The sequence below is a fragment of the Pantherophis guttatus genome, chromosome 2, assembly GCF_059756535.1.
Source record: "Pantherophis guttatus breed Tessera chromosome 2, ASM5975653v1, whole genome shotgun sequence".
In the NCBI taxonomy this organism is placed as follows: domain Eukaryota; kingdom Metazoa; phylum Chordata; class Lepidosauria; order Squamata; family Colubridae; genus Pantherophis; species Pantherophis guttatus.
Window position 1 is genome coordinate 215,450,888 of NC_142064.1, and position 13,370 is coordinate 215,464,257.

A 13,370-nucleotide genomic window follows, 5' to 3' on the forward strand; every position below is an offset into this window, starting at 1 on the left:
TGTACATTGCTTCCTGTTATGAAATAGAGAAACAGTTATGAAACTACCACATGAGGAAAGAACATCTGGGCTATTCAGTCATTGACTGAATATATATATTTCAGTCATTGGCTTAATATATTTTTTAAATATTTTAATTGGTTTGTTATTTTAAATTGGGGCCAAATTAATATATATCTTTTTAATTGTTTTTAATGTTTGTATTGTATGTTTTTTATCTGGCTGTACACTGCCCTGTGTCCTTCAAGAGAAGATGCGGCATATAAATTCGAAATAAAATAAAATAAATAAAAAAGAATATGACAGATTGTCATAAATCTGTCTTCACAGAACATTATATGGAGATGTCCTGGATTGTTTAATTGTCACTATTTTAATAACCTGTTTATTTTTTCCTCCCCCTACTAGGAGATCCTCCTGGAATGCCAGCACGTTTAACCCTTGAATTTAGTGCTTTTGATATGTAAGTAATATATCCTTTATCTTGTGCCCTGAAATAGTTATTAGGATACAGAGGCTGATTCTTAGCATTGTAATCATTAGGCTGTAAACCAAGATTTGTATATTAGAATCATGAGTCTGTGAGGGTAGTGGTTCAGGATGCCAGCACAAATGTCTACTTTATGCTAGTGGGGAGGTAGAGAAATGAATAGACACAATACACACATTGAGCGAGCTTTGCTTAAATGAACCAAGAATCACCAGCAGTCTTCACTTGCTGTTCTGGACAAATAGGATTTCTATTTGGCATAATCATTGCGATGGTTGTTTCTATTCCATGAGTTGATAGAGTCAGATACAAGAACTGTCAATGGTGCAGATATATTATTTTGCCGCTCTTATTGCATCATCAGATAATCGCCCAGCCGCCCTTTTTAGGGTGACCCGCTCCTTGCTTCACCAGAGAGCATGAGAGGACCCCTTGGAGGGTAGAGCTGAGGATTTTGTACAGTATCTGCATGACAAAATCATTCAGATTCGGGAAGACCTGGACTCCGACTGGGTAGATTCAGGGGGGATGGTGGAGGTTGGTCTTGAGAATGTTATCTGGGAAGAGTTTGACCCTGTGACTCCCGATGACGTGGACAGAATTCTGGGTAGACTGAGCACGGCCACATGTTTGTTGGACCCGTGTCCCTCCTGGTTGGTGCTGGCTTATCGGGAGGTGACATGAGGCTGGCTCCAGGGGATTATAAATGCTTCATTGGGTGAAGGTGACTTTCCCGCTGCCTTGAAAGAGACGGTGGTGAGGCCTCTCCTCAAGGAGCCTTCCCTGGACCCGGCAATGTTAGCAAATTATCGTCCGGTCTCCAACCTTCGCTTTGTGGTGAAGGTTGTTGAGAGTGTGGTTGCGCGACAGCTTCCCCAGCACCTGGATGAAATGGTGTATCTGGATCCGTTCCAGTTGGGCTTCAGGCCTGGGTACAGCACGGAAATGGCATTGGTCGTGTTGGTTGATGATCTTCGGAGGGCTCGGGACAGGGGCTGCTCCTCTGTCCTGGTCCTGTTAGATCTCTCAGTGGCTTTTGATACCATCGACCATGGTATCATGCTGCAGTTGGAAGAGTTGGGGGTGGGGGGCACTGTGTTGCGGTGGTTCTCCTCCTTTCTCTCTGACCAGTTGCAGTCTGTGTTGGCAGGGGGGCAGAGGTCGACCCCGAGGTGCCTTATATGTGGGGTGCCACAGGGGTCGGTCCTCTCACCCCTTCTGTTCAACATTTATGTGAAGCCACTGGGCGAGATCATCCCTGGTTTCGCAGTGAAGTACCATCAGTACGCTGATGACACATCTCCACCGCGGACCACCCCAATGATGCCCTTGAAGTGATGTCCCGGTGCCTGGAGGCCGTGCAGATCTGGATGGGGAGAAACAGACTCAGGCTCAACCCATCCAAGACCAAGTGGCTGTGGTTTCCGGCGTCCCGATATAGTCAGTTGGTGCCATCACTGACTATTGGGGGCGAGTCGTTAGCCCCCACGGAGAGGGCTCGCAACTTGGGCATCCTCCTGGATTCACGGCTGTCTTTAGAAGAGCACTTGACGGCTGTGACCAGGAGGACTTTTCATCAGGTTCGCCTGATCCGTCCCTTTCTAGATCGGGACTCCTTACGCATGGTCACTCATGCCCTCGTCACTTGCCGCCTGGATTACTGCAATGCTCTCTACATGGTGCTCCCCTTGAGGAGCACCCGGAGGCTCCAACTGGTGCAGAGTGCGGCCGCGTGGGTGGTTATGGGAGCGATGTGGCGTTCCCATGTAACACCTCTCCTGCGCGAGCTGCACTGGCTCCCGGTGGTCTTCCGGGTGCGCTTCAAGGTTTTAGTTACCACCTTTAGATCACTCCATGGCTTAGGACCTGGATATTTACGGGACTGCCTTCTGCCACCAGTAGCCTCTCACCGGTCAGTACGCTTTCATAGAGAGAGGTTCCTCCGGGTGCCGTCGGCCAAACAGTGTCGACTGGCGGTCCCCAGGGGGAGAGCCTTCTCTGTGGGGGCACCTGCTATCTGGAATGAGCTCCCCCCGGAGGATCCGGGATCTACGCACCTTCCGCCGCGCCCTCAAGACTTTTTTATTTCAACAGGCCGGCCTGGCCTAATTTTTCCCTTTTAACTTTTTAAATTGTAAATTTTAAATTTGTCTTAAGTATTGGGGATGTTTTAATTTGTCCCAGGCCAAATTATTTAATGTGGTTTTATACTATCTTTTAAATTTTGTAATCTATGTGTTTTATTTTTTGGCTGTTCACCGCCCTGAGTCCTTTGGGAGTAGGGCGGTATATAAATTTAATAAAATAAAAATAAATAAATAAAAATAAATTAGGTTGGCATGTGTTTGGAGTGATGCCAGTTAATGAGACATTGAGACATTCTCTAAAGGAAGCTTTCAATTTGCTATACAGCAGCTCATGAAGAGTTTATAACAATTTGTTTTGGATCTTGTGGTGGGGATCAGGTCTCTACATTTTAACCACTTGGAGAATAAATCAGTAGTGTACAATTGCTTCCGAAGGCCAGTTTGATAATACCAAGGAACCTGGAGACTTCAAGAATTAGGAAAAATGAGTATGAAGGAGTAATCCTCAAAAGAAGCCTAAAGGTTGAAAGTTAAAAAGCCTTGTGGTTGAAAAACAGGACAGATCCAGAAGGAAAAATATAAACCACATATTGGTTGGGCTAGATTGATACAATTCAGCAGGTTTTTTTGGCAGGAGCATGGGATGTTAGCCATTGTCTTTTTCCAGATGACTTTCAACTTCCCAATCCTTCCAAAGCCCTGAGGTTCTCTTAATCCAGCTAGGCCCAGTTCTCTTAACTGAAGAAAGGGGTACTTAAATAAATAACAGAAATATAGGAGAAATATAAAGCTTAAGTGAGGGAGAGATAATGATTGGTAAGCGGAATAAAGGAATAAATATGGAGTTTGAAGAACAATATTTCTGTTACAAGATGTTGTAACTTTTAGCATAACATGGTCATTCAAGTGTCAGGTAAGCAGGCTTGTCTGAACCCTGTGCTTTCTTCTTACAGCGAATGTGGCATTTTAGAGGCTAAACCACATTCCACAGATAAAATCTTTGCTGCTTATTTGCAAAAGACTCACGGCCTGTTTTCCTGCTTAGAGTGAAGTAATCATTCTATGAAACAGAAAATTAATGGTCAAGGCTATGCATGTTACTCTGTTCAGGGTTCTAATTGGCTTCCTTTTTACACTTTTCATCAATCCAATGCCTGTCACCTTTTCTTTTGTAGCCAACGTCCATGCAAAGGTAAAACGCAACTGTTGGAACTGATGTTGAGATGATATATTACATAATATACATGGGCTGACTTACATTACTGTCTAAAATATCTTTTTTTTCATTTCATTCTTACTTTTAAATTGTTGGTAAAGTATGCGCTTAAATTAAGACTACAATAAATGTCATATACATTTTAAGATTGTTTCTTTTCCCTCCAGGAATGGCCCAACACCAGCACATTGTTGCCCTGCTATTGGAATGTTATATAATACCAATACACTGGAATCCTTCAAATCCTGTGATAAAAAGCTTCTCCTTGAAGAAGCAGCAACTGAGGTAAGGTAAAATGGGAATGTGTTCCCCAAACCTGAAGCACTGATGAAAAACAGTGCATTGTGAATAACCTATAGTTGTTTTATGAACACTGCAATTTTACTGAATTGAATAAAATTTGGCCCCCCAATTCACATGCTTTGTTATTTTAGACTTTCATCTCATTTCAAGAAAGGAGTGTTTATATTTCAGCACAAAACTGTCTAATAATATATTATTTGGATAGTCCTATCACAGATCACACAATGAACAGGTATTCTAGGGTTTATTGAGTTTTTTTTCAGGCTGCAGAATTTGTAAGCTAAAAAAAAGAAAAAACAATTTCTGGAACCCCAATCGGGAGGTAAAGCTCTAATGAAAAAAAATATTTGCGCTTGGATTAACCCCCTCCCTTAATTCCTTGTGGAACTTTATACTTCCATACAACACGGTTTGACAAATCCAGAAACTGAACAATTACAATTTTGTAAATGAATAAATAGTCAACAAGGGGAGGAGTACAAGATGAAAAATCTCAAAATCACGAATCTCCATGTTGGCTTACCTTGCTTGTTTGCCATATTCCTTTTGTTTTGTTTTGTTTTAAACAAAAAAGGAAAACTAATTGGTCATGGATGAGGACTGTAACCTTTTAGATCCAATTGAAGTATAGAACTCAACAAACATCAACCTTACTTTTGCTGGCTATGGCTGGCACTTCAGCAATATGTCATAGAAGACAGAATGCTATAGATGTTCATTTGAGAGCAGGCTCCTAGACTGAGCTCTGAATTTTGAAATGCTCACAATTCAAAATTTCAGTAACTCATTAGATGCTGCTCAGTTTTGGGCTTCTCACTTGCAGCATTGACTAGATGTTGTGCATGAATATTTGAAACTACTTTAAAAAAAAGAAGGCAGCATTTTTAAAACTATGACATTCAAATATACATTGTTGTGTTTTAGAGGACTATAAATAAAACCAATCATCTATTTGCTGTTTCCCAAGAAGCTTTCCAAGTGTTCAGGGTAAAGTTTAATCTGTCTACAAAATATGTTTGTTGTTGATCCTTGTCCTCCTTTACAGAAATTGTTATGTAAATCAGATGGATTGCTTAGTGTGATTTGATAATAGTGAAATCAGTGGAATCTTTGTGTTTATTCATTATTTGCCACTTTATAATTATACTAGCACACTAGTTTACAATGAAGATTAAGCCAAATTAAATTTTGTTACAATAAATATGTAGCATACAATATGTAGCATATTTTGTTCAACAGCCATGAAATTAGTCACTAATATCCTGGATGATTCTGTTTCTTTTCTCTCCCCATAGATATGGGATGCAATAACATCGGGGGATGCCATTAAAAATCCTGTTTTATTGAACAAATTTCTTCTCTTAACATTTGCAGTAAGTTAAATTGTACAAAAAAAGATACCAAATGATCCATAGTTATAAACAATACTAATACTGTTATCCCTGTATCCCAGTTAATGGATCATGCATCTGCCATCCACAAAGTCCAATCTATTGGGAAATAGATTTACAGGTAATTGGGATAAGCAACACTGCTGCTGAGTGAAACAGCTTCTAAGTGGAAAATCTCATGACTAGACTGTGCTTTCCACCTGGAAATAAACAGGACTATCAGTTTCACATTTTTGACTTTTGTTTACCTCCTAGTCACTTCTCTGCCCCTTGGAATATTTGAGTGCCTACTTTCTGTCTTGTACACATCGGAAGCAATGTGATCATATCACAGCTATGCAAACAGGTTTTTTTTCTTGAATTCCCATTCTCTCCAATCTCTGCAACAGTGAGGGACAGAAAAAAGCAATTTATTTTTGTAGGCAATCTCTCTTCTCTCAATATGATCACATTGCTTTCAATGTATAGAAGGGAAAACTACTTACTCTCTTGAAATCTCTTTTTCTCCAATCTCTCTGCTCTGCAAGGGGAGGGAAAAAATACACAGGTCTGGTACAGGACACTGTGTACTGATCATAATAGCGATCCCATGACTAATGGACGCTATGAAAGTCATAAATGGGCTGTAACAGTATTTATTTCAGCACTGTTGTAATTTTGAACAGTTGCTTAATGAATGGTTGGTAAGTGAGGACTATTGTATACCATTTCTCACACTATTGTCTTCAATAGTATTTTGTAAATGGGGAGTAAGGGAGAGAATATGCTTGCATAAGAAAAAAAATGTGCATGTGATGGATGGTATACTAACAAGACATGCCATTCTGAAGATTAAAGGCACGTGATAAATGACAGCCCATTTCTGCAGTTGCAGAAGAATGTTCACGTGGCCGTCTGACATGCCATGTGAACATTTTAAAGAGATGGTGAAGAAGTTACACAAGGCTGAGAACTCCATAAAAAACTTGGAATTTGAACCAATCTCTTGAGATTCTATTGAAGTATTTGGACTCATTCAGGGTGATGGTTAAGAAGATGGGGGTCATTTCTGATGCTGAAAGAAGTCTCTCTTCCTTTGATTTGAAGTGTAAGAATTAGATCAAATTACTCTTTCCAGGTTAATACCAAGTTCTGAAGTATTTATATAATTTCTCCCTTAGGATCTAAAGAGATACCGTTTCTATTACTGGTTTTGCTATCCTGCATTGTATGTCCCAGAAGGTATCCCTTTGGTTAAACAGCCAGTGCCTCTGAATACAAAGTTCTCTCCAACTCAGGTAATTAAAAACATTACACAGATACAGTAGCCTAGCACACACAGTACTTTTCATAACATAGAACATAAAGTAATTTATTATATCATTACTAAGCACAAACACGGTAAATAGTGTTTTATGGATTTTTATATCTACCTCTGTCTGGATGAAATGGGGAGTCAGTTTTCTAAACTGTCTTCATTATTTCAGTGACCAACAGGGTTGAAGAATGGGTACTCAAAAAAGTTTTTTTAGGAGAAATATCTCCATTATAAGACTGTATCCTAACAAAATTTGCTACACAAACACTTTTCTTCCACTTCAGTGAACTGTTATTTCTGGCTGTTTTTTTCCTGGAAGAAATGTTTAACAGAAATTGTGGTCTTTGTCCCCATTGCGGGTTGTAGACATAATCTTTTTTTTTTTATCACAGTGTCTTGTGAGATTTTTATTACTATTTGTTTTTCATGTTCTCTTGTTTTTGCTCTGTTGCTCATAAAGATAGGAAGTAAAGATATAAAATGGGTTTCTGTCCCTAAATTCAGTACAATTGAAAATCGCAAAATTCTTAATACTCAGAATGCCACTATTATCCTGATCAAAGTCTCTTTGAATTGGGAGCAACTGACCCATAAAAGAAACAGTTTATCATAGTCTTAGACCTGTACAAGAAGTATGCCCATCTATCTATAAGCGCCTTTATATCTACCTCAAGATACCAGTAAATAAATTTTAAGATAAAATTAAAATACATCTATTAAACAACCTGACTAGGTGTGAATAAGAGCCAAAAGGAACTATCTATGTTTAAGCTATAAGTGTGATAGCATCTAAAATTACATAAAATTAGAAAACAGTATTTGGACGTTTTAGTGATCAGGTAAACTCTTGAACTGTGAAGAAGATTATTCATCTTCCCTGTTTTTGGTGTTGGCAACCCACTGTGTATTATGTGATATTTCAAAAGCTGCCAACATTTCAGAGGAGGAGAAGTCTGTATGCATGGGACAGTTCTTTTTTTTATTGAATCCTAACTGTACAAAATCATTTCCAGTGTGAAAAAAGGATTTTCTCTCACAAGGCTTGTAAATCTGAAGAATGATCTATTTGACCATTTGCGAGGATTTTATAACACATATCTAATAATGTGTTAAACTAAATAAGTTCTGCAGAATTTATTTTCTTGAAAAAGGTTAACATTAGTGCTACAAGCAGCAACTGATTTCAGGTGACAGTTCAAAATCTGGGGTAATATAAATTAGATAATATAATTGGTGATTAATAGTTGGGATTGCAGATTGGTCTCTCGACCTTCTTAAGTGCCACAGGAGGCTAGTTGCTTGCTTGACCTCACTACACAAGGCAGGGCTGATTTTTTTCTCCTCCATTTTGGGTAGGGAGCGGACTCTAGAAGAAAGAGTTATTTTCTCATTCTTAAATTCCCTGCTCCAAAAAGCCTTTTGGTTGTCATTTTTCAAGGATTTGGAATTCTTTAAAGAGTAAAGATAATAGTGAATGGCATCTCAACTCAATCTTAAATAAAATAAATGTTAAAAACCTTCCAAAATTCACTAATGTTATTCATCCTAGGCTGCAAATGCATCTTGTGTATGATAAAAATTGAACAAGACGTGGGAAGAGCATAGGTGGTTGGCATAAGGGAAATGAAATGGCATTAAATCTTTTATCCTGTTTTGGGGGAAAAAAATCCTGCTGTATACATTTTTTTTTTTTATTGCCTTGCTCTGCTTCTGGGTTTAGTGAATGCTGTGAGTTCTGTTTATTTTTGGGCTCACCTTTGGCTTCAAGCTATATGATTCACATCATGGACTCCAGAATTGGAGCTTTCCTTGACTAACAAGGTATGACCTCCCTCCCTTCAGAGTAATAGAGATAGAATTGAGGAAAATGGCCTGCCTCTTGCCCTTTAACTAGATGCTGTGAACTGCATTGGGTAAATGGAGATGGGCCTGCTTTATAGCCTGCTTCTAAGGGATTTTCTAAAATTGGAGCATCCACAGTTCCAGGTGAGCAGCTCTCAATCTTCTTGTTTGTATCTGCTTCTAGACAGTTAAACTCTGTTCACTATTCTCGGTACTTATTAAATGAATAAGATAGACCTGAATGAGAAACAGACACCATTCAGATCTAAATCTGACCATTCAGATCTAGATTTGTTAGTAGTAACCAATTTTGCAAATGTGAATATGCTTCTCTTGCTTGCCTTATTTATCTTCATGAGAATTAAGAGGAGGGGAAGTGCCTGAGGTGTTTTCCTAACCCACTTTCTTGGCCTGCTCTTAAGCATTGTTTATCTGATTGTTTCTTTGGTAGTGGGTCTTCCCTCTGTCCATCAAGGCCAGCCTCTTTAGTCATCACAGTACTGGAAATCATCTCCTATATGGGATTTAATATGCAAAATACTGCTACAGATTGCTAATTAGGTTTGGCATATTGGAAGATGCAGCTGCTCTCCTGGGAGCTAAACTGGCAACATCTGAAAGAATGAATGTTGTGAGCCTCTGCAGTGTTGCTTCATTTGCCTTAACTTACTCTGTAGCTTTAAGGCCTGTTTCCCCAGCCCAGCCCAGCTCAGCTCTGATATTGATATTAATAAGCCCACCGGGGGAGTTGGTGGTCTTGAAGTAGCCAACTGCTTCTTGCCATCCAAACATTTTCATCTTAATGATTTTTTAAAATGCTTTGCATTGGCTTTTTCTTTTATATTCTGAGCTCTAATGAACGTTATTTTCTTTTGCATTTTCTTTTGCAGATTAATTGTTCCTTTTCAGTTAACCTCTTTTTAAAACTATTACTAGTAGGTTAAATGGATTTTTAGCCTCTTGGAATTCTGTAAGTGGACAGCAGTATTTTTGTATGAAGGAAACTGAGTTGATTGTCTCTGTCTTTTTTCAGATTGAAGCCCTCCAGAATTCATATGATCAACTTTGCCAGAAAGAAGGTCTTACAGCCCTGCCTTATTTTTTAATTAAATGCCATGAAGATTCAGTCCAGGTATCCTTACTTAGGAACTGGGATGACTTTTTTTCTGATCAACGGGAAAAGGTAAAAAAATATGCAGATGAGCAAAATACAGAGCACTGAAATTAACAGTCCCATAATTTCTAGAGCATTCAATTCTTAGTAATAGGATAGAGCAGGGGTGTCAAACTCAAGGCCCGCGGGCCAGATGCGGCCTGCAATGTGGTTGGATCCGGCCCATGGGCTGTCCTGGAAATTGTAAGGGGCCGGCCCATGTCGCTTCAACCCAGTCTACCTGCGTAGCTTCAGCCCGGTCAATCTGCATCGCTTTGGCCCAGTCTACCCAATGTGAAGAGGAAACATCGATCCAGCGTGGCTTCGGTCTGGTCTACCCAATGCAAAGAGGAAACATGCCAGCAGTTTGGGTAGTGGCGTCAAGCTGGCCACACTTACTCAATTGGCCACGCCTACCTATCCGGCCACACCCAATGAGTGGTGTCAAGCTGGCTATGCCCACCCAGTCAGCCACGCACACACCCCTTCCCGAGGTCAACCACAACCCTGATGTGGCCCTCAATGAAATTGAGTTTGACACCCCGGGATAGAGGAAAGAGAGTAAAATTAGATGGATATTGGGAAAAAGGAGCCTGTAAGAGCCTGTATAATTTTGAAAATAAAAGACTTCTCTCAATTCTGAATTTATTTTTCTGGGGTTTTAGGCTTAGCTCTGACTTAAGGGTAAAACTACTTTACTCCCAGACAACTTTGAAATGAAAAGTGAGTAGACCTAAGGTGTGGAGTTTTAAAATAGCTCAAGGATAAGAAGATGAAACAGATAAAGGAGCTGCTGCTTTGTATATGGGAGAAGCTTTTCCATTTTGCTTTTTGGGTGAAGGGACAAATATGGTTATTCTGTGTATATATGCAATATTGCCACTTTTGTTAGCCAAAGAGAAAGTCAAGTGTGGATACCTTGGATTTATTGGGTTTTAGCTTTCTAATCACAAATATACTGCCTGAAGGTGATTGGAAGGGCTTTAGGCAATGCAAAAACGCATGATATGACCACATCACTTAGTATTTCCTCAGACCAATTTCACAAATGGAAATTAATTACAAATAAAAACATGGAATTTGTGTCATTGTCTGGATTTTTGCTAGAGTTAATTTGCTTGCTTGGAAATGTACGATGTGGTTACTGTGTAATATGTGAAGAAATTGTTCTATTCACTTAATTTGGATCTTCTGTAGATTAATACTCTAGTCCAGTTTATCTATACACATAAAATTAGCAACTTTTGGACTCTATCAGTGTTAACGTATAATAGTCTTATTATGTTATTTTTCTTTCTTTGCAGGTGACGTTTGGTGTTTATGACCCCTGTAATTTCACCCAATATCCAGGATGGCCACTGAGAAATATGCTGATCCTTGCAGCGCACAGATGGTATTTATTATTAGGTGATGCCTTGAACATGGTTTTTCCATGGTTGCAATCCTAATCACGCACTGTGAAGTTAATCGCACTGAATTTGGTAGAGCTTATTTTTCAGTATAGGATTAAACAGAATCTATTACAGTATAAACATTATAGCTTACCCCAATCCTAAAGGACTCTCGGTGGGAAACAGCAAACTCCAGAAATATGCATTAAAGTCATATAAATAATAACAAGTTCAAATATTTTTTTAAAAATGGGTGCACAAAAAGTGGCATTTGTGTAAACCAGGTATTAAATGTCCTTTGGGGTGTGTGTGTGTGAATCTTTGGTTTGTTTTTTTCAAAGTACCTTAGAGTAGCAACTGTCCAAACCTCTGGGCCCAGTGTGTTTTCTATAAACGAGAGCCAATTCTGAGTTACACAATCCTCTCTACACAATCCCTAGTTCATGTTCTGGTTTGCCTTAATGACTCATCTAAATCAGATCAAAGCCTCAGCAGAATTTAAATAAGGACCTTAGTTACCATCAGAAACTTTGGTTTATGCTAGGCACTTACCATTTAAGGAAGAACTTTTTCTCAGATTCCATGTTTGCATGGTCAATCCCTAAGTTGTTCTGTTGTTCAAAAAATTCTTGCTCTGTAATGTCCAGCACAACATGTTGGTTAAATGAATAGATTGTAAGGTAACAGTCCGATTTCACTGGACAATAAATTTTTGTTTTTGCTTCCTGAAACACTTTTGGCGGTTATGATAGACCCCTTCAAACTGAACATAAATATAATTTCAGAATAACTGTACCACATAGAAATCTTAAGAAATACGTTATCTTTTATTGACTTAATTCATTTAATTACATGTTTCCAATTCCAATGGAAATGTGATTAAATGCGTTACAGTCAATAAAAGATAGTATCACATTTCTTAAGATTTCTATGTGATACAGTTATTCTGAAATTATATTTGTGTTCCATTTGAAGGGGGTCTATCATCGCCAAAAGTGTTTCAGAAAACAAATTTATTGTCCAGTGAAATAGGACTGTTAAAAGGGCTAAATATATTTTGCTGCTGATTTTCATTTGCAAATAGCATCTAATCTATATCACTTCAGTGACCAACAATAGTCAGCCAGCATTGATGGATTCTAGTTCCCCTGATACTGTTTTTCCATTATGGCGATGTCTTGGTGAAACTTTTCATCATGTTCGTTACTGACCAGAACTAGATTTTAGGGGAAAGAAGTCCCAGGTGTGAATTCAGAATGTGACATATTGCACTTTATGATCTCGTATACTGAAACAAGTATGTCAACCAACTGAATGTAGTTTGGTGTTCTTTAGTTGCCAAGAAAAAATTCTCAATGACATCCTTAAATGTTTTCCAGACCATTTTCTCTGGCTCCACTAACATATCTTTGAACCGCTTGTCACTGATGACATATCTGATCTGTGGACCAACAAAAATGCCTTCCTTATTCGTGGCATCAGTAATTCTTAGAAACATCTGCTTGAATGACAAAAACCTTCACTTTCCTTGGTCACTGCTTTCACACATATTTTTGTTAGTCTGAGGTTTAGTCTGAGTGTGAAACAGAGGCAAAAATATCTTTGTTGAGTCAACAAGTGGCTCGAGTGCCGTGCTTTTCTATCCTGGAATCAAATTCTTCAGTGTGGCCATTTCTTTTTAATATAACATGACTCTCCTGCATGGCTATCCCATTCGTATATGTAACAACAGCACTTAGTATAACCAAGATGCATTTCAAGCAGCAGAGCCACTACTTTTTAGATCTCCACAGGTATTTCAGGTGTATTTGGTGTATTGGATCTGCTTCAACAACACTTCCATGTTTTGATATGTTTCTTTTGAGAGTGCAACATAGCCAATAAACTGAAGGGTACATATTGTCATTATGTAAAAATAGGAAATTTCTATAAAATGTTATGTGATATGTTAAAATTACAGATTATTTTAATGATTAGCATCCAAAAGTCTATAAAATACATCCAAAAGTGTGCAGGAAGCAAAATCTTGGTTGTCTGGTACAGGTAGTTCTCAACTTACAACTACAATTGAGCCTGAAATTTATGTTGCTAAGAGAGGAATTTGTTAAGTCAGAAGGTTGCGAAAGGGAAATCACATGACCCCGGGACACTTCAACCGTCATAAATATAAAAGTCACTCTTTTCAGTGCCATTGTAACTT

General features: G+C 38.8%; 1 protein-coding gene across 1 annotated transcript in view; it reads left to right on the top strand.

Moving 5' to 3' along the window:
• Positions 1-13,370, top strand: part of ATG7 (autophagy related 7) — a 94,783-nt gene that overhangs the window by 1,352 nt on the left and 80,061 nt on the right. Inside the window, exons 2-7 of the mRNA XM_034438287.3 lie at positions 409-463; positions 3,961-4,078; positions 5,392-5,469; positions 6,648-6,764; positions 9,660-9,809; positions 11,084-11,172. Of these exons, the coding sequence (XP_034294178.2) occupies positions 409-463; positions 3,961-4,078; positions 5,392-5,469; positions 6,648-6,764; positions 9,660-9,809; positions 11,084-11,172 (607 nt within the window). The remainder of the gene's footprint in view (positions 1-408; positions 464-3,960; positions 4,079-5,391; positions 5,470-6,647; positions 6,765-9,659; positions 9,810-11,083; positions 11,173-13,370) is intronic.